Here is a 20,584-nt window from a genome sequence, read left to right on the forward strand (position 1 = left end):
ACACCCCTCCTTGGATTCCTGAGACTCAAATCCAGGTAACCCGACCCCAAACCAGGCAGAGAGACCATCTAAATCATCTACCCAGTTATCTGTCTATTCATCCCTTCATCCATCCATCAATCATTTACTCACCCATTCATCCATCCATGATCTACTCATTCATCTATCCATCCATCCATTATTCACCTGTCCATCCATCTTTCCATCCATCCATTATTCATCCATCCATTTCTCCATCCATCCATCCATCCATACATCCATCCATCCATAAATCCATTATTCACATATCTATCCACCTCTCCACCTATCCATCTACTCCATCCATCCATCCATCCATCCATCCATCCATCCATCCATTATTCACCCATCCATCCATCCACTCCATCCATCCATCCATCCATCCATCCATCCATCCATCCATCTCTCCATCCACCCACCCATCCATCTCTCTATCCATCCATTATTCACCCATCCATCCATCCATCCATCCATCTCTCCATCTATCCACTCCATCCATCCATCCATCCATCCATCCATCCATCCATCATTCACCCATCCATCCATCTCTCCATCCATCCATCCACTCCATCCACTCCATCCATCCATCCATTATTCACCCATCCATCCATCTCTCTATCCATCCATCCATCCATCTCTCCATCCATCCATCCATCCATCCATCCATCCATCCATCTACTCCATCCATCCATCTATGAATCCATTATTCACCTACCCATCCATCTCTCCATCTATCCATCCATTATTCACCCATCCACCCCATCTCTCCATCCATCCACTCCATCCATCCATCCATTATTCACCCATCCATCCATCTCTCTATCCATCCATCCATCCATCCATCTGTCCATCCATCCATCCATCCATCCATCCATCATTCACCCATCCATCCATCTCTCCATCTATCCACTCCATCCATCCATCCATCATTCACCCATCCATCCATCTCTCCATCCATCCATCCACTCCATCCACTCCATCCATCCATCCATCCATCATTCACCCATCCATCCATCTCTCCATCCATCCATCCACTCCATCCACTCCATCCATCCATCCATTATTCACCCATCCATCCATCTCTCCATCCATCCATCCATCTACTCCATCCATCCATCTATGAATCCATTATTCACCTACCCATCCATCTCTCCATCCATCCATCCATTATTCACCCATCCACCCATCTCTCCATCCATCCACTCCATCCATCCATCCATCCATTATTCACCCATCCATCCATCTCTCCATCCATCCATCCATCTCTCCATCCATCCATCCATCCATCCATCCATCCATCCATCCATTATTCACCCGTCCATCTCTCCATCCATCCATCCATCCATCCATCCATCCGTCCATCCATCTACTCCATCCATCCACCTATGAATCCATTATTCACCTACCCATCCATCTCTCCATCCATCCATCCATTATTCACCCATCCACCCATCTCTCCATCCATCTGCTCCATCCATCCATCCATCCATCCATCCATTATTCGTCCATCCATCCATCTCTCCATCCATTATTCATCCATCCATTTCTCTATCCATCCATCTCTCCATCCGTCCACTCCATCCATCCATCCATGAATCCATTATTCACCTATCTATCCATCTCTCCATCCATCCATCCATCCGTTATTCACCCATCCATCCATCCATCTCTCTATCCACCCATCCATCCATTATTCACCCATCCATCCATCTCTCTATCCATCCATTCACCTGTCCATCCATCTCTCCATCCATCCATCCACCCATCCATCATCTATTCATTCATCCACCCATCCTTTATGTACCCATCCATTTATCCATTCGTCATTCACTTACCCATTCATCCACCTATCCATGCATGCATGCATCCATTATTCACCCATCCATCACCCATCCTTTACCCACCCATCCACTCATCCACCCATCTATCACTTATCCATCCATCCATCCCTCAGCCACCCATCCATCCATCCATCCACCCATCCAAACATGTATATAGAGCTCCTCCACAGGCCAGACCCTGTGTTGGTGTGCACGCATGGAGTTCAACCCTGGCTTATGTGTCACTGCTCCTGGTGCAGCTGGCTCTCTTCCTGCCCCCAGTCAGGATCCCCTCACACGATGGAGAGGAGGATAGCTGCCGGCAGATGAACAAGATCCGGGCGCAGCTCGTTGGGGCCTTCAAGGAGCAGTTGGAGATGCGGCGCAGCCTGGTGGAACTGGAGAACACCAACATAGAGCTGCACGTTGACATGTCCCGCCACCTGCTGACCATTGCAGAGTGAGTGTGCCCACTTAGCCAGGTCCCGGGCACCATCCATCCCTATGGGGCAGGGAGGCCAGAGGGCCCACTGGTGGGAGCTCCTGTTTTGCCATCGTCCAGCCTCTCTCTACTGCCTGCAGGCCCCCAGCAGGGACTTTGGTGAGGGTGGCCCTCTCTTCCCAGGCAGGACTCCTGGCGCAGTCCATCCCTGCTCTCCTGCCCCCCGGGGCGAAGCCAGGCCAGGTGGGAGCAGGCTTCCAGGTCCCTTCGGTTTCTTTGTCTTAGGCTGGAATCCCGAGCCAGCCTGGCAGGTTAGGGTCAAGCCCATTTTACAGCAGAGGATTTTGAGGCTCAGAGGGGATGTGGGTTTGCCCAAGGCCGCACAGTCACGAGGCCAGGATGCTTCTACCATTGCACACACCTGCTACTCGCACCTGCTGTGAGTAGCCTGACCACGTGTGGAGGGGCTGATCATGTAAGTTGTCATCCAGAGCGGGACACGTTTGAGAGGAGAAGGCGCTGCTTACAATAGCGTGCTGGCACTGCCCTGGACAAACCGAGACGCGCGGCTCCCTGCCTGCAGGAGCTTCAACTCAGCCCCGGGGTCCCGGTCCGATTCTTGTCCCTTCCTCCCAGCATTTGTCCTCCTCCTCCCCCTGCTGCTTCCTCCTTGTTTGTTTTCTAACTTACACAAACGGTGTGATGCCCGCACTGGAGGGGTTCCGGTAGCAGGAAACGCTCTCCGTCCCTCTGTTGGTCCCAGCCCCGCTCCTCCCTTCCTTCGGTTCCCCACGGTGCCCGTGGCAGTTCAGACCCAGCCTGGTGCCCTGTTGTGCACCTTTGAGGTTTTGCCCTGCGAGGGGGCCATCGCAGCTAGCCCTCAGAGCCCCAAGTGTGCTGTCGCCTGCCAGCCACGTTCTAAGGCCGAGGTCACCCGGGCAGCCTTGGGGCAGAGCCAGGGTGGGGGTGGCGGGCCGGCTGCAGGGTCCTGCGCTTAATTGCTACAATCCTGCATAGCGCTCATGGCTTCTTGATTTCCTTCCAGTTGTTGTTCACGCCTCTGTTTGTACACATAGAGGAGGTCAGGCCACGGGCCCACGTCTGTCCCACTGTCAGGTCCAGGCCTGCGGGCAGACCGGCTGGGGTGGGGGCCGGCACCCTGACCGCTGCCCCCTCTGTTGTGGCCGTAGCTGGGAGCGGGAGAAGGCCCAGCACCTCGTGCACAGGGACAGGACGCCGGAGGGGGACGAGGAGCCGGCAGAGGCGGACGGGGACGAGGGCGAGTCCGTGGAGCCGCCTGAGGTGGCCGTGGCCAGAGAGGAGGTCAACACGCTTCTGGCTGAGCAGAGGAAAGCTGCGACCCTCAAGGTGGGGGCAGGGGCTGTCCGTGCGCGGGCATGCCCGCTGCTAATGCACGGATGGTGACCCCGTGACAACAGTCCACCGAGCGGGGCCACTCACCGCCGTCCTGTGCATGGCATCCAGGCTCAGGGGGCTGAGATAAACTGTCCCAAGGCCCCAGGGGGCGGGGGGACCAGTGCTGCACGTGACCTGGACTGACTGCGGAGCCCATGACCTCCCTGCTGCGGGGCTGCGGGGGTCGGTGTGCAGGATGGGCGGACCCTGGGGGACCAAGGAGCCGCGGGGCAACCCCGCCTGCCTGTCTGCACACACAGCGCGCCTCCAGCTCCGAGGGGTCCTGTGGGCAAGTGCTTCCCATCGTGGCCTCTGGCTCATTTGTCCCCGAGTCAGGCCTGGGGCACGCGGTGCGGAGGGGGCGGAACAAGGGACACGGCCAGAGGGAGCCCGGTTCCTCCTGGAGAAGCAAGGGCCGGCTGCTTCTCTGAGCCTCTCATGCAGTAGCTCGCGTTGTCACGGTCCCGGCAGAGCAGGCACGGCTGGGGAGCCGGGAAGCGCCCTCTAGTCACACGTCCGCGGGTGTCTTCTCTGGCAAGGGGGGGAAGCACCACGTGCTGAAAGCAGGCCACACTTGCTTCGAGGCTCTGCAGGCAAACCAGCATGTGTCTTCACGGGGCTGCGTGTCCCTGAGCAGTCTGGAGGCCACGTGCTGTCACTTCAGAAGCCCCCCGGCATTTGGCAATAAGAAAAATGCCTCTTGCTGAAACCATAATGTGCATCAGCAGAGAGCCTGAGTTCAGGAGTCAAATTTGGATTCGGAGATGCAGCATAGCGTGGAATTGCGAGTCCGTTCGTGAGTTAACCCCCCCGTTCGAGACAAGCTTAGGTTTTAAGCGTCCGGTGTGGCACCAGGCCTGGGGACGTAAAGGCACACGAGACCCTCCGCCACTGAAGCTGACCGTCTGCCGGATTCTTCCCACTGACGCCGGCAATGTGGCACGGGGCAGCATCGTACCGGACCCGCGGACGGGCTGCTGGGGCTGGGGGAGGGGCTGCTGGTGTCTCGGGGGCCGGGGAGGACCTCAGGCAGAAGAGGAGGACCATGCCAGGCAGCCGAGCCAACTCCCCCGAAGTCGCCCCCTCTGCCTCCCGGAGAGGAAGATGTGACGGCTGGAGGAGCCTGCTTGGGCCGCACTGGGGGCTGTCAGCTGACCTGTGCCCGGGGCTGCGGTTCTGGGGGTGGGCGTGCGAGTGGGGGTTTCCCACGGTGGACACACGGCGAGGGGTGAGTCCGAGGGTGTGTTCTGAGTGTAGTGTGTTTGTGGAAACTGCACAGCAGGGCCAGGACACCAGGAGACGACCGCCGTTGGAAAGATGGTCTTCGCTGGCAGTTCCCAGAGGAGGGGGCACGGGATGCCATGCGGGCCACAGGGGACGCCCCAGGGCCAGTCAGGAGGCAGAGGGAGGCGGTGCTTGGGCGAGAGCCTTACTGTGGTTTCTGCGCGAAGGAGCGGGCGAGGCGGGGCGAGCAGGCTGAGGCCCGGCCAGTCTGGGTGATTCCAGTGGGCTCCAGGGCATGGGGGCTGTCCTGGCTGTCTGGTCCCTGGGGATTAGGACTGGGGGACAGTGGCCCAGAGTGTGAGGGCCCCACGGAGGAGGGGGTCGGGGTGTGGGCTCTGGGTTGGCTGGTCTGCATGCAAGAAGTGTGCTCCTGGGTGAGGGGTTTAGGATCTCAGGAACTGGCTGGCCCTGGGAAGGGCAGTCCCTCCAGGGACGGCCAGGGCCCAGGTGCGAAAGCATCAGGACACAGAAAATAAAGGACACGGTAAACGCAGGCGATGGCCGCGCGTCCCCTGGCCCGATCGGTCACCCGGTGTCTCCCTGAGTTCGATCCGCGAAGCGGAGCCCGCAAGAGCGAGCGGACCTGGGGGCCGAGCCCCGGGCCCCTGCCCTGAACGCCCGGTGTCTCCGCCAGGCGGGGCTGGAGCAGCGTCTGGCCCGTGCCAAGGAGAAGGCCTCGCAGCTGGAGCAGCTGCTGCCCGCGCAGGCCAGCAGCGAGGACCAGCGGGAGGTGTTGCGGCTGCTGTGCTGGGCCCACGAGCTGGAGGCCGAGAACACGGAGCTGCGGGCCGACGGCCTGCGCAGGAGGAGTCTGCTGTGGCAGAAGGACTTCGTGATCCAGCGTTACCACCAGCACCGGCTGCTCTGTGAGCAGCTCCTCCGGGACCAGCGGCAGCTGATCGAGGGTGAGGGCGCCCGGCCTGGCCCCGGGAAGCGTGGAGGGGGGGGGCGGGGAGGATGCCACGCGTGCTCGGGGAAGACCACTGCCCCTTCCGGCCCGGCCCCGCTCACAGGACACTCTCCAGGAGGTACAGGTAAGTGAGGAAGAGCCACGCACGGCGTGCGTGCTATGCTCTGTTAGTGTAAGAAATCCGTTCGCGCAAGAAATCCATCCGCGCACGCACGGTGCACAGACCACCCACTGGGGAGTGCGGGGGTGGGGGGGCACCGCCCAGAAAACCCACCATCCGGAAAATCCGCCTTTATCGGGTTAGAGTATCTGCCTCCAGGTTCGGAGGAAAGAGGACGCTGTCCTTCTGGCAAGTAAGGACGCGTGCCCGCCCCCGCTCTCCCCGGCCCCTGCAGGTGGCGGCCTCGCGGTGCCCGAGTCCCTGGACGAGCGGTACTGTCTGATCCTTCGGGAGCTGGGTGCGGGCTCGCTGAACCGGCTGCTGCTGCTGCACTCGGTCATGTCGAGCTCCCTGCGGGTGAGTGCGCCTGGGGGCTCAGGCCAGTGCTCGCTGTCCCCTCCTGCGTGCCCCGGCCCCGTGAGGGGACTGACCCTGAGGTGGGAAGAGGACGCCTGGGAAGCCCCTCCCCGCACCAGGTGCTGGGGCCAGCGGCGCTGGGCAGGCTGAGCCAGTGGCAAGGGTGCAGGGTTTCAGGGAGGCTGGGCCCGGGGTCCTCTGTGCTGTTCACCGGCAGGCCTGGGACCCTGGACTGCTGCACACCCCATGTGGGACACAGAGGGCTGATGGGAGGGAGCCTGAGTGTGGGCTGGACCTCGGTGCCACGGGGACCCTGGGAGGGATGTGGTTTTAGGTCTTTCCTCCAGGGCAAGCCGGCAGTCCCCTGCATGGTGGATGGTGTCCGGGGCCCATCTGTGGACTTCCTAGAGAAGAGGGCCGGGGAGGGGGCTCTGCATTCATTTGCCACACCAATCCTGTTTCCTGGCTCTCCCCGTACCCTGAGCTAGGTAGGGCCCCTCGGCTGTGCCTTCCTAGGAGAGAGGCCAAGGGCTCCCCGGGCTTGGGGCAGGGTGGGCGAGGGGCAGGAGCCCACACGTGTGGTGTCGGCAGGGCTCCCGGGATCCGACTGCCCGTAAAGGTGCTTCCCGCCCCCCATCAGAGGTCCCAGGTACCCACATTGTGCCGAGAGCTCCCCGCTTCCCCGGCTCTGCTGGCTCGGTCCCCACGCAGCCATCTGGTTCCCGCTCACACTACTGCTGTGGGACCTCCTCCCTACCCTTCCGCCTGTCCTATAGTATATGTCAGGGTCCCCAAGACCACCGTCGGGTTCCCTTCCCTAGAGGGACTCCCAGAGCTCAGAGAAAGCGTTATACCAAACCGGAAGTCTGTCCCCATTAAACCCTCATGCCCTAGCCCCGGCTGCACCGTCTACTCTCTGTCTCTGTGGATTCGACCACTCCGGGGACCATATAGTGCTTGTCCTTTCGTGCTAGGCTTACTTCACTGAGCACGACGCCCTCGTCCATCCATGGGGGAGCAGGTGTCCGAATGTCCTTCCTGTCTGAGGCTGAGTGCCATCGCGCTGTGTGCGGCCGGACCACACTGTGTTTATCCAGTCACCCGCTGATGGACTTGGGTGTTTGCACCCCTTGGCTCTTGTGAACATGCTTCCGTGAACACGGGTGTAGATGAATCTGCTCTCCGTCCTTGGGGTGGACGCCCCAAAGTGGGATTTCTGGGTCACCCGAGTCCTCTGTGTGTCTTCTCAAGGGCCTGCAGGCTTTGGAGGGCTCTCCGACAGGCGTCTGGCTTGTGCACCACTTTTGCTCCAGGGTCAAGGCTGCGCCCTGGCGGTCCCTGGCACTCCCCCTTGCACAGAGCCTCCTCTCTGTGTCTGTGCTGGGGAGGGCCAGCCGGAAGTGAGCTGGCAGGCTGGCTCGCGGGCCTCCCTGCTGGCTGGTTTCCTTCCAGTGACGGTGGCCAGCGGGAAAGGGACCTCTCTGCGGCCCCTCGGGGATCTCTGCTTGCTGACATGGCTTGCCTGTGTCTGTGGTCCATGCGGCCTCCCCCAGCTCCCCGTCTGTCCCCAGGACGGCTTGGTTCTGAATAAGTCCCCCGCGCCGCAGGAGGAGGCTAGCTGGGACTGGCCAGACGACAGGAAGGACCTCCCGTGGGGTGCCCAGTTTGAACTGCCGCTGATGCTGCTGGAGGAGCACAGGTACCCGGTTCTTCCCTCTCGCGACCCCGCATCACTGCGCCCTCGCGCCCAGCTGTGGAGTGTGGTGGGAGGACTGGGGGCCGGCCCAGGGTCGTGGCCCCGGCGTCGCCTCTCGTGGAGTGTGTCGATATCCCTTCCTTGTAGGGTTAGGATGAGTGAGCGCGTCCTAGGAGGTGCTCACCTAGGTTGGGGAGTTTGGTGCCGTTTTGACACACACTTTTTGCTCAACATCAGCCTCCTGGTGCTACCGCCAATGCTTCTATCCTCTCCTCTGTCGACTCGTTGCTTTGGTATCTTCTAGCACCCGAGACAGACTCATAGACAGAGCACTCCCAGACTTCCCTCGTGTTAATGGTTAGCGTCTTGCCAGTGTTTGTCATGGGCCTTAGCCAGCTCGGGCTGCTTCACACAACATCACGGACGGGGGGGGGCGCAGGCCACGGGCATCTGCTTCCACAGTCCTGGAGGCTGGGTGTCCAAAATGCCAGGGCTGGCGGGTAGAGTTCTGGTGAGGACCATCTTCCTGGCTGCAGGTGGCCGCCCCCGTGCTGCGTGCTCACGTGGTGGAGGCCTCGCTCCCCTCTCGCAAGGACACGGTCCCCTGCCATCTGGGTCCCACTCGGTGAGCCCATTTAGCCGCTATCACCTCCCGACGACTGCACTCCAGGCAGTTGCACCAGGGGTCAAGGCTTCCACGTGGGAACCTGGGGAGGGCACATGCACTGTGTCACAGACGTTGTGACATAGGTCATATGCTTTAAATCTGGGACACCTCCCTCCATAACCACCATCCCCAAATTACTGCTGCTTCCTACCTAGAGTTACATCTCTCCAGTTTTGCCCCAAATACCTTTGCAGCTGGTTTGTCTAAATCAGGAGCAGTGAAGGCCCAGACGCCCTGTTTGGCTGCAGTGCCCAGGCTTAGGCTGTGCCCTTTGGGGTAGCGAAGTCACCAGGGCTCCAACCTTGGTGCGTGTGTGCCTATCTGTGTGTGTGTGCACACGGTGCATTTATACGCACATGTGTGTATGCATGTGCGCACATACACATGGATGTGCTCGTTTGTGTATTTTTAAGCGTGCAAATGTGTGTGTGCATGTGTGTATGTGTGAGTTTCATGTGGGTGCACGTGTGTGCACATATGTTCGCGTATGTGTGTGTGCATATAAAAACAAAGTGCCCCATCCCTCGGTCAAGACTAGACACCTCTCCCACCTGCCCCTGGGCCCACACCCGCCTGAACCTGTTGCTCGGCCCCCTGATTAGGGAAGGCAGGTGTCGATCCCACCTTGAGACGGGGTTTGCTGTAGATCGGTTGCAAAGGAAGCCTGGGGCCCCCCACCTCCCATCCTCAGCCTAGAGAGGAGGGGGCCGTGCCTCGCCTCATGCAGGCCGTACCTGCAGCCCCAGCCCAGACCATGCGAGACAGCAGGCCAAGCCATCTGCAGGCCGTGAGCTGGAACACTGGCGTCATGCAGACGGCACGAAGGAGCTCTGTGTCCCTGCACACGGGTGGGGCTGGTGCCACCCGAGGCCTCTCCTACAGCGCCCCAGCCGGTTCCCATGGCAGTGGCTGAGGCCCAGCACCTGTGCCCTCCTCAGGTTGAGGCCCTGGGGCCCTGCCCGTGGGCAGCTGGCAGCCGGCCCCCCAAGCCAGACCGACCAGAGCTTGGTTCCTGGCTGTGCCGGTCACCCACACCATGGTACTGGGCACGTGACTGGCCACCCTGGGCCTCAGGTGCCCCGTCTCTACACGGGGCCAACAGTGACCTCCCTGCAGGGCTGCACGTGTCGGGCGTGGTGGGGACACGGCAGATAGAGCTGCCATTACAAGGAGGACCGAATGCCAGGGGGTGGGGGCAGGAGGCCTCTCACCTCAGTGGGGCTCCTGTACAGGAGCCAGGCTTCTCCCCGGGCTCTTACATTTTCCAGTTGCCGCTGGTCTGGACTCAACGCTTCCGGCTGTGAGTAACGGAATTCTCAGTGAGATTGGTCCAATGTAAACAGGTGTCTGTTGTCTGAGAGTCTGGAGGATGAGTGGACTCGGGGCCATTGTTTAAATGACTCGATGATGCCCACGTCCCTGGCACGTAAATGATGTCTCCCCTTGTGGTCAAAGAGGCTGCCACAGCTCCATAGATCACACCTTCATATAACCACACGGAAGGGAGAGAGGGCTGGCATTGCTTTTTTATCTGGGAGAAAAGTCCCTTTGAGAATCTTCCCCAGTAGATGTCACTAAGTCCGTCAATCACCTGCTCTCTCCTGGGCCAGTTCCCTACAGAAAAGGGAAAAGAGGACCCTAACCGGCATGGACCGGTCACGACCCATGTCTCCAGGCTGGACACATTGTCACGCGGAGTAACACGGGGGCTTGTTGCACAAGCAGAGGGGTGGCTGTTGGGGAGGGGAGCAGAGTATCGGCCAAACCTCACCACGTACTGACTGAGCGCTTGTGCAGGGCACTAAGAAGAGAACCAGACGGACGTAGTCTCTATCCTACGAGGGGCAGGTGGGAAGAGGGTACAGGCTGCTCCCTGACCCAAGGGGCCTCTCATGGCCACGTGCCAAGTCTGGAGCTGGCGTAGGAAGCATTACTGCCCAAGTCAGGTGTGGCCTCGGCGACAGGGTCCCCGCTGCTCCGGGTCTCATTCCACAGGTGGAAGCAGGTTTGCGGGGCCCAGCGCCTTGCCCGAGGTTCACCGTGAGGAAGTGGGGGTGCAGGAGGGTAGGCCAAGCGTTTGTCTCTGGTTTGGACTCTGGCCGCGGTGCTCGGCAGCCCTGTGGCCTACTGACAGCACCCAGAGACTTCGCTGGCTCACGTGGTGCTTAAACACCTTGTCATCCAGCTAGCGATCTACCCAGTGGCTCGAGTTATCAGTGTCCCAGTTTCACCGATGAGACAGCAGAGGTCAGGAGCCCAAGGCCACTCGCCAGGGAGCCTGGGCTTGATGCGTGATGCTCTGTTCTTTCAGTCACGGGTGACCTGACCTGGTGGAAGGTGAGGAAACCCTGTTCTTTCACAGTAGACACGGTAGGACCGGGGAAAGTTCTGGCTGGAAGTTGTCAGAGGTCCCTTCCCCTTCCAGCAGCCGAAGTCTTCCACACAAGGTCTTGGGCAAACTCCTGTGTCTCTGTCCCACCCTCCTCTCCTTGCTGGGCCTCGGATGTGCCGAGCTGGCCCCTGCCCCAGGGCCTTGGCCCATGCTGTTCCCCCTGTTCCTCCTACCTGGCAAGGTCTTCTGCCAGAGCTCGGCACAGCTCCTTCCTTGCCATTCTTTGGGCCTGAGCTTAGATGTTTCCTCCTGTTCCATTTCTACCGCAGCGGATCTAACGCCAGCTGGGTGTGCCGCAGGTCAGTTCTGGCACGATCACGCCGAGTTGGCGTCAGACCCCACCAGTTAGGGCCTCCGTCCCCCCACGAGATTGTCCCCGTGTCAGAAGCCAGCTGCAGTGGAGTCCCCGGGCCACGTGCGCTTCTGTCCAGCTGACCACAACTTCGGGGGGTCCTGTGGCCCCCCTCAGGTTCCGCAAGGACCCAGAGCTCAGACTCCCGGCGTGGTCCCGGAACGCAGCAGTGTGCAGATGCCGCTTGCCCTGGCCTGACGTGGGCCGCGGCGTCCTGGGGTTCAGTCTCTGCTCTCCTCGGCTGGAGGCAGGGCCGAGGGGCCCTGGCAGCTGGCTCAGCTACTGCCTCTGTGTGTCCCCCACAGCGGTGGCTACACGTCGTCGCAAGCCACGCCATCGAAAACGCTGGGAAAGCAGGATTCCCTTCTCCCTCTGCCATCCCTCCGCATCCTGCTAACGCCTCCGGCTCATGAGGTTGGTGTGCGGCCCTAACCAGGGCCCGGGCTCCCGGGAGGCCTCTCCTGCCCCCGCAGAGCTGGGGGGTGGGGAGGGGCACAGCTATCAGGAATCTCTTTGGCAGATGGCGGGGGGGGGGGGGCCTGGGGGAAGGGAAAGGCTGTGAGTATTCACACCTTAGTAGTTTGGGGCCTTTCCTGTGAACCGTCTTTAAGAGGCCACTAGTCTCATCATGATTACTAGCAATAGTGTGAGTGGTCATACTCTGGGTCACTGTCCCCGGCTGGGGGGGGGGGGGGGGAGAATGCCCCTGCCCCACGGGGAGCCCTCCGCCCTGGCTGGAGTGCTGGGAAGTTCAGGTCCCCAGGAAAAGCCCCACCTGTGACTGTGGGTGGTACGTAAGTATCTGGGGCCCCTTGGCCCGTGGGTGTGGTGACCCACTCCCCCAGGGTGTCCGGGCCCAGGGAATGGCTTCAACCACCTTCCTGGGCCCTCCTCCCATGGCCAGAAACCTTTCCCCCCATACCACTTGCCTCCAATCATAGACTCTGAGTCTGCTTCTGGGGGTCCAACGTGGGGCGGGCCAACAGGGTGGCCCAGTGACGTCTGACCGTCGCTGATGCTGGTTTCCTGTGGCAGTCAGGCCCCCTGAGCGTGAAGAATTTGGTCTCCAAGCTGGGCGCCCCCGCTGGCCTGGACTTGGGTGCCTCGCGGATGGCAGCGGAGGCCGGCGGCCCGGCCCTGAGCGCTCAGACCCTCAAGGAGATGGCCATGAGCACCAAGAGCATCGCTCTCATCGCGGCCACCCGGCGCTCCAAGGCGCAGGACCGCGAGGGTGGCAGCGGCCACTCCTCCCTCCACCTTCCAGAGGACATGGCCCTGGACTCCAGGGACCCGAGCCCAGCAGACAGGAGGTGGCCCCACGCCAGCCCAGGCCGGGACCGTTCTGCAGAGAAGGCCAGGGGGAAGCTGTCACCCTCCCTCACCTGGAGTGTGCAGACGGTGGGTGCACGCTGGCTGGCTCCCAGGGTCCCGGGGTCCAGCTGGGACAGCAGAGCGGGAGCGTCATGGTGGACGCAGGAGGGCCCCAGGTGCAGAGGAGGCAGAGGGAGACCCCTCGCACCCCCACCACCCTTCCTCATCAGAAGCCGCGTGCGTGTCTTCCCTGGGTACCGCCTTCTGATCTCAGGTCCTTCCTTAACGTCATTTCATGAACTCTCAAGTGCCTTCACGGTATTTGCACTTTCACTTTAAGAGGGTACCTTGCTTGGTTCTAACACGTCCACTAAACGGTAACAGGGTCGCGAAGCACTGTCCACCGTGAGGCGTCCCTCTCCTGCCAGAGCCCGGCACCAGGCCTGGGAGCATGGCCCTCCTCCGACACTTGCAAGGGATGAACTCCTTACGCAGCCCCGTTTCGTGGACACTTAGGTTGTCTGCTCCCTGTTCCGTGGCCACGTGGTTGTCTTTCATTTCTGGCCACTACCCATGATGCTTCGCTGTCCCTTTGTGGGTAGTGCTGTTCATTCCCAGTTACTTTCTCGGGGTACTGGGCAGTGTTGACCTGTGGAAAGCCTCAGCCTCACGTAGGCAAAATCCAGCACTCAGTAGAGTGCCACACCGACCACGCGCCGACCGCTCGCTGACCACACTGGCCGCCCACTGACCACACTGGTCACTCGCTGGTCACACCAACCACACTGACCACACCGGCCGCTCACTGACCACACCGACCACTCACTGACCACACTGATCACACCACACCGACCACACTGACCACCCACTGACCACACTGACCACTTGCTGACCACACTGACCACATCGGCCGCTCACTGACCACACTGACCGCCCACTGACCACACTGACCACTTGCTGACCACACTGATCACTCGCTGGTCACACCAACCACACTGACCACACCGGTCGCTCACTGACCACACCGACCGCTCACTGACCACACTGACCGCTTGCTGACCACACTGACCACACCGACTGCCCACTGACCACACTGATCACTCACTGACCACACTGGCCGCTCACTGACCACACTGACCACACCGACTGCCCACTGACCACACTGATCACTCACTGACTACACTGGCCGCTCACTGACCACGCTGACCACCCACTGACCACACTGACCACTTGCTGACCACACTGACCACACCGGCCGCTCACTGACCACACCGACTGCTCACTGACCGCCCACTGACCACATTGACCGCCCACTGACCACACTGATAACTCACTGACCACTTGCTGGCCACACTGACCACACCGACTGCTCACTGACCACACTGACCACTCACTGACCACACTGATCACTCACTGACCACACTGGCCGCTCACTGACCATGCTGATCACTCACTGACCACACTGGGCACTCACCACACTGACCGCTTGCTGACCACACTGACCACACTGCCCACTGACCACACTGGCCACTCACTGACCTCACTGACCATACCGACTGCCCACTGACCACACCGGCCACTCACTGACCACACTGGCTGTTCACTGACCACGCTGATCACTCACTGACCACACTGACCACTCGCTGACCACTCTGACCACTCGCTGACCACACTGGCCACTCACTGACCACACTGACCACACTGACCGCTCGAGGACCACACTGACCACTCACTGACCACACTGACCACACTGACTGCCCACTGACCACACTGGCCGCTCACTGACGACACTTACCACACCGACTGCCCACTGACCACACCGGCCGCTCACTGACCACGCTGATCACTCACTGACCACACTAACCACTTGCTGACCACACTGACCACACCGACTGCCCACTGACCACAGTGGCTGCTCACTGACCATACTGACCACACCAACTGCCCACTGACCACACCAGCCGCTCACTGACCGCGCTGATCACTCACTGACCACACTGACCGCTCGCTGACCACACTGACCACTCGCTGACCACACCAGCCACACTGACCGCCCACTGACCACACTGATCAGTTACCACACCGGCCGCTCACTGACCACACTGACCGCTCGCTGACCACACTGACCACACTGGTTGCTCACTGACCATACTGACCGCTCATGGACCACACCGACCGCTCACTGACCACACTGATCACTCACTGACCACAGTGCCGTGAAGTTCTTTTGCAGGGGGGAGAGGGTGTATTTGGCACAGGTTCCAGTCCGTATGGAAATGGTGTTCCCTTCACGGGGTTTCTTTCTCACCACACTTGGTCACATAAACTGGAGGAAGTGCGCAGGCCTCTCTCTGGGCAGGCTAGTGAGCAGCCGGGGGCCTGGCAGATCTCCTTCCGCCTCTGCCAGCCACAGTGGGCGTTTGCTGATTGCACTGAAACCACTCTGGCGATAGCTCAGTAGGATTAAGGGCAGGACAGCAGCAGGGGGCGGAAGGTGAGTGTATCAGTCAGGGTCCTCCAGACAAACAGAACCAATAGAGTGTGTGTGCGTGCAACACAGGCGGACACACACACACACGCACACTCGTATGCACGTGCGCACACACACACACACACACACACACGGGTTTATTACAGTTGGCTCACATAACTTATGGAGGCTGACAAATCCCAGAGCCATGGTTGGCAATTTGGAGACCAGCTTACATCCAAAGGCAGGAAAAAAACCAAAGTCTCAGTTCAAGGGTATCAGGCATTAGGAGTCTCTCTTACTCACAGGAAAGGCAGACTTTCTCTTCTAACCAGGACTTTGACTGATTGGATGAGACCAACCTACCCATACCGCAGAGGACAATCTGCTTACTCGGTCTATTTTTTTTTTAACTTTTTTTTAAGTTTTTTCAATGTTTATTTATTTTTGAGTGAGAGAGAGATAGCGTGAGCAGGGGAGAGGGAGAGAGAGAGGGAGACACAGAATCTGAAGCAGGCTCCAGGCTCTGAGCTGTCAGCACAGAGCCTGATGTGGGGCTTGGACCCACAAACTGCAAGATCATGACCTGAGCCGAAGTCGGACGCTTAACCGAGTGAGCCACCCAGGCACCCCACTCAGTCTGTTTAAATGCTGACCATTTAAACCCCTTCCATTTGTGGGGGGGCAGTGAGAGGAGAAAGTGGTGGTCGGGGGGGGGGCAAACAGCAGCCAGGAGAGCATCATTCATTCCTTCATTCCTCTTGGGGCTGGAGGAGAGTGTTAGCAGTGATTCTGCTCACATTCACTGAGGTGGACGTGTGCCTACAGCGAGCCACCCAGCAGGGGTTTCATCTGTCCATGGCTTCAGCTCCAAGTGACCTTGAGGTGTCACTCCCTCCCCACCCGCACCCCACACCCTGCCCTGCTGTGCGACTGTCCCTGCAGGTGACGGAGAACCCTCAACCCCCCTCCGTGGAGCACGTGACCAAGAGCCAGCCACCGCCTGCACCCCTGCCGCTTACAAAGTCGTCCGGAAAGAGCTTCCTCCCTGCCGTCTCCACGGCCTCCAAGATAAAGCCCAGCCCCAGTCTCCACGCAGGTACAGAATCCAAAACGGAAACTAACACCCTGGGGTTTTGTGTGCATCTCAACTCTGCCCCTCCCGTCAAGGGTGCGTCTTTAGAAAGCATGACGGTCTGGGCTGTCGTCAGTTGTGTGCTCCTGGGTGCAAGTTTCAGGTTTTCAGGGCGGTGAGTGGGTGGGCCAGGGCCGCTGGCTTCGTGGAAAGAAACACTCGCAGAGGCATTCAGTAGGCATTCCGTTTTGCTTCTGCCCATCTGATGCTCCAGCAGAGTTTAAAACGATGATTAAAACCACAGCCTGCTGCCGCCGCTCAGTCTGTCTCTGTACGGGTTTGAATTGCAGCTCCCGTGGCTGTGGTCGCCACACGAGTGAGACACGCTCACGGTGAGAAGTTTGGGATACAGATACGATTGCCAGTGAGAGAGGAGCCGGGTGGCGCGGGCCCTGTCCAGAGGCGGTCGCCCAGTGGTGTGGCCCCGTGCCCCTATGCTACTGGTGTGTGCGCAGCTACAGCTGTGAGTGCGTAAGAAACGACGACCATCCCCACCTTACAGATGAGGAAACTAAGGCACAGAGGTGCAGGAACTTGCCCGAGGTCACGGGGCTGGGAGTGGTGGGCCGGACCCCAGCTCCTAACCACACCCTAGGCCTTCTAGCTGAGTATTCTTTGCGGGGCAAAGCCGGAGTGTGTTCCAGGGCCTTTGCAATAGAAGCAGTGTGCACAGCTACGCTCTGGCTGGCTGGTGGGTGTGCACGTTGGCCCCACCCGATTCGTAGCAACGCTCTCCAGCTTTTCACAAATCTGCGATCTGGAGGACACAGTTCACATTCCCCTGTGATTCCTCGCTTGGGCTCCTGCATGTGCTGGCAACCACGTGGGCCTGCGATAACACTTAAAAAAAACACTTAAAAAAGTGTTCTTTATCCATATGGGATTTGCCGCTTTCAAAACCTTTTACTCCGTTATCTTCCTGTCTACACGCTCGTCAAAGACCACAATCCCAGAGAATGCAGCAGCATCAGGCACGGGAACCTTGAAATGCAGGCCTGGGCACGCGCCCTCCACTGTCCTCCCAGCGGGTGGCAGGCGCCCTGGACGCCGGTCCCCAGGTCCTCACTTGGGGGAGGCGCCGTCATGGCACCTGTCTGGGGAGTAACACGCATGGGGGCTCCGGGTGGCTCGGGGGGAGGCCTCACCGTCACGGCTTAGCCAGGAGTGTCACAGCTCCTGTGATGGCCACCCGTCCCCTGGAGATAAGCCCCTCGGAATGTGTCTGTCCAGATGACTTAAAAAGGACTTTGCTTCCCCATCGCTTTGTCATGACCTTGCTAACGCAGGCAGAGGTAGGGACAGGAGCACGTTAACGGCATGGCCCGGGCGGCGCTCCGCCCTCTGCCGATTCTGTCTCTGTGCTCTGTCTACACGTTTCCATCCTTCCGTTTGTTATCTGCTTTCCTGGAGAGAGTTCGATAAAGTCTCCAATCATGTCCTTCCACCCATGACTCTTTCAAGAGCTTTCTCTCTGTGATGACAGAGTGTTCATGCACATCACAGCTAGAGAGGTTCAGTGTGGTTCCCTAGGACCGTCTAATGACCAGGCTGTGTACAAAAGAAAGCAGCCTTTTTCAAACAGAAGTGAGTGCACTGTACCTGGCCCTCTTGGTTGGTGAGAAGGGGGGCACAGCCCAAGCCTCCACGTCACGGGGAGGTGCTGAGCCCTGTTTTGTGGGCCCCCAGCCAAAGGCTGGAACCTCTCCTCTCAGCTGTGTTTATAGGAGCCCCGTGGGGCACAGACGGTCTCCTGTCTCCATCGTGGGTCTCTGTTGTGGGCAAGTTAGAGCCCGTTAGCATCAATGGTCCTTCCAGACCTTCAGATGGGTAAATTGAGTGGAAGTGACATCTCCAGGGCCATGCGGCCGGGGCCGGCACCCTCATGGCCCTCCCACTGTGCCCAGCTGCCTCTGCCCGGAGAAGGAACACACTTGTCCTTGGCAGGGGTACACGGAGGCCCCGCAGGTAGCTGGGGTAGACTAGGTGTCCCATTTCTCCGGTGGGGGCTGTGCAGGGCTGGGTACAGAGCCTGAGGATCACCACCTGTGGTGTTTGCACAGGCCCAGGCTCCCCTGGGCACCTTCCTTGGGCCCAGAGACCCCCACACTATTTATTTATTTGTTTGTTTGTTTTTAATGTTTATTTTTGACAGACAGCGTGAGTGAGGGAGGGGCAGAGAGAGAGAGGGAGACACAGAATCCGAAGCGGGCTCCAGGCTCAGAGCTGTCCGCACAGAGCCCGACGCGGGGCTCGAACCCACAGACCACGAGATCATGACCCGAGCTGAAGTCGGACGCCCAACCGACAGAGCCGCCCAGGCGCCCCAGACCCCCACACTTAATGTTATTGCTGGCTCACAGTTTAGGGCACTGGGGCTGCTGGTCCTGTACCCATGGCTGATGTCTGGGTGTATCGCATCTGGATGTGCAGTCATGAGCCACACCCCGTGGGCGTCTGAGGGAGGGAAGAACAGAGAACACTGAGCGGACAGCGGATGGAAGCCAGGAAGGAGTGGACGTGTTGCCTCATTTCTCACTCCCGGCAACCCTGTCAAATAGGTTCCTCGCCACAGAGTGATCACGCAGGGGCAGAGCTCACCCCGGCCGTGTCATGCCTGCGGCTGGCAGCCCGGGCCCGAGCCTGTTCCCATCCCCATCCTGGGCCGGGAGCAAGGGAGCTCTTCCCTGGTGCTGTGTGCCAGCCTGTCCAGGGAGTGTGAGACCTGCCCTACAACCTTCCTAAATAGTGGCTGGGCTCCTGTAAATGAGGAGCTCTTCCCCCTGAATAGGATCCACTTGACTCACATCTGGAGCAGCTCCGGGCGTCCCCACCTACGGGCGGGGACGCCTGGCAGGTCCCAGGCCACGCGGAGCCCTGCGCCTGGAGTTGCCTGGTGGACCACACCATCGCACAAGTGCAGCTTCTCCAGGAGAGGAAGGGCTGGAGACAGAGGGCTCCTCCTGCCCCACCTGCAGAGCCTGACGCGGTGGCTGTTGACTTTTCTCAGCGAGGTCCTCCCTGCCTGTGCCGTTTCAGACCGCGACCCCAGTCCGCGTCCCCGCCCGAGGGGCTGTGTATTGAACAATCTTGAATGATCTTGTCTATCGTCTTCCTCCCCCCCGCGGTCCGTAGGTTCCCTCAGTGCAGGGATGCTAGTCTCTATGTGCCCAGTAAACATAGCAGGTGTGCAGTAGGGAACAGACGAACAGACGGCCTCCCTGAGGCCAAGGGTTCGGTCACCGTCGACTGCCAGGCTTGCTGGGTCTCCGGCCTCCTGCTCTCGCTGGGTTCCCTGATGAGCCGTGCCCACCCCACCGTGCCGATCCTGGAGCATTCTTGAAGTCCAACCCACGTTCATTTAAAATTGCAGTCAAGGGGCGCCTGGGTGGCGCAGTCGGTTAAGCATCTGACTTCAGCCAGGTCACGATCTCGCGGTCCGTGAGTTCGAGCCCCGCGTCAGGCTCTGGGCTGATGGCTCAGAGCCTGGAGCCTGTTTCCGATTCTGTGTCTCCCTCTCTCTCTGCCCCTCCCCCGTTCATGCTCTGTCTCTCTCTGTCCCGAAAATAAATAAACGTTAAAATTGCAGTCAAATTCACACGACAAAACTCAGCATTTTCAAGTGTGCAACACTGTGCCATTGGGTACACTGAGTGTTGTGCATCCACACTGCTGTGTGGTTCCAGAACATGTCATTTCCCCTAAAGGAGGTGCTGAGCCCCAGGCCTTGTCCCCCAGCGGGTCTCTGCCCTTTCTTACAGACGGACTCAGGGCGTGTGCCTGTGGGTGTGTCCCCGCCGTGGCTTGGGACAGGACAGCATGTCCAATTATGCTGGGTACAGTCCGCCACCCGCAGGCCACCTTCTGTGGCTCACTTGCTGGTGAACGGGCATGTGTGTGGCCACCGCGAGTGGTGCTGCTGTGAACATCTGTGTGCAGGTGTTCGTTTAAGCCTCTGTTTGCGGTTCTCTGGGGTCGTAAAACCTAGGAGCGGATCTGCGGAAAACAAGGCAATCCTGTGTCTAACTTCCTGGGAAATCATCGTCCCATCTTCCCTCACGGCCGCACCGTTCCAGGTGGCCACCCGTCAGTCTCCGTCCGCTCCCGTGGGCTCAGTCCAGTGACCTCTGCTGTGAAAGACTTCTTGACGCCCTGTC

The 20,584-nt window shown here is 59.7% G+C and overlaps 1 protein-coding gene across 1 annotated transcript in view; it reads left to right on the top strand.

The window, feature by feature from the left end:
• The window catches only part of LOC125154652 (kinesin-like protein KIF19), a 39,791-nt gene that overhangs the window by 18,421 nt on the left and 786 nt on the right, over positions 1-20,584 (top strand). The window contains exons 11-19 of the mRNA XM_047839180.1: positions 2,155-2,298; positions 3,044-3,172; positions 3,471-3,648; positions 5,615-5,885; positions 6,286-6,407; positions 8,015-8,106; positions 11,820-11,928; positions 12,550-12,912; positions 16,241-16,394. Coding sequence (XP_047695136.1) covers positions 2,155-2,298; positions 3,044-3,172; positions 3,471-3,648; positions 5,615-5,885; positions 6,286-6,407; positions 8,015-8,106; positions 11,820-11,928; positions 12,550-12,912; positions 16,241-16,394 — 1,562 coding nt within the window. The remainder of the gene's footprint in view (positions 1-2,154; positions 2,299-3,043; positions 3,173-3,470; positions 3,649-5,614; positions 5,886-6,285; positions 6,408-8,014; positions 8,107-11,819; positions 11,929-12,549; positions 12,913-16,240; positions 16,395-20,584) is intronic.

This window comes from Prionailurus viverrinus, chromosome E3 (assembly GCF_022837055.1).
Source record: "Prionailurus viverrinus isolate Anna chromosome E3, UM_Priviv_1.0, whole genome shotgun sequence".
NCBI lineage: Eukaryota > Metazoa > Chordata > Mammalia > Carnivora > Felidae > Prionailurus > Prionailurus viverrinus.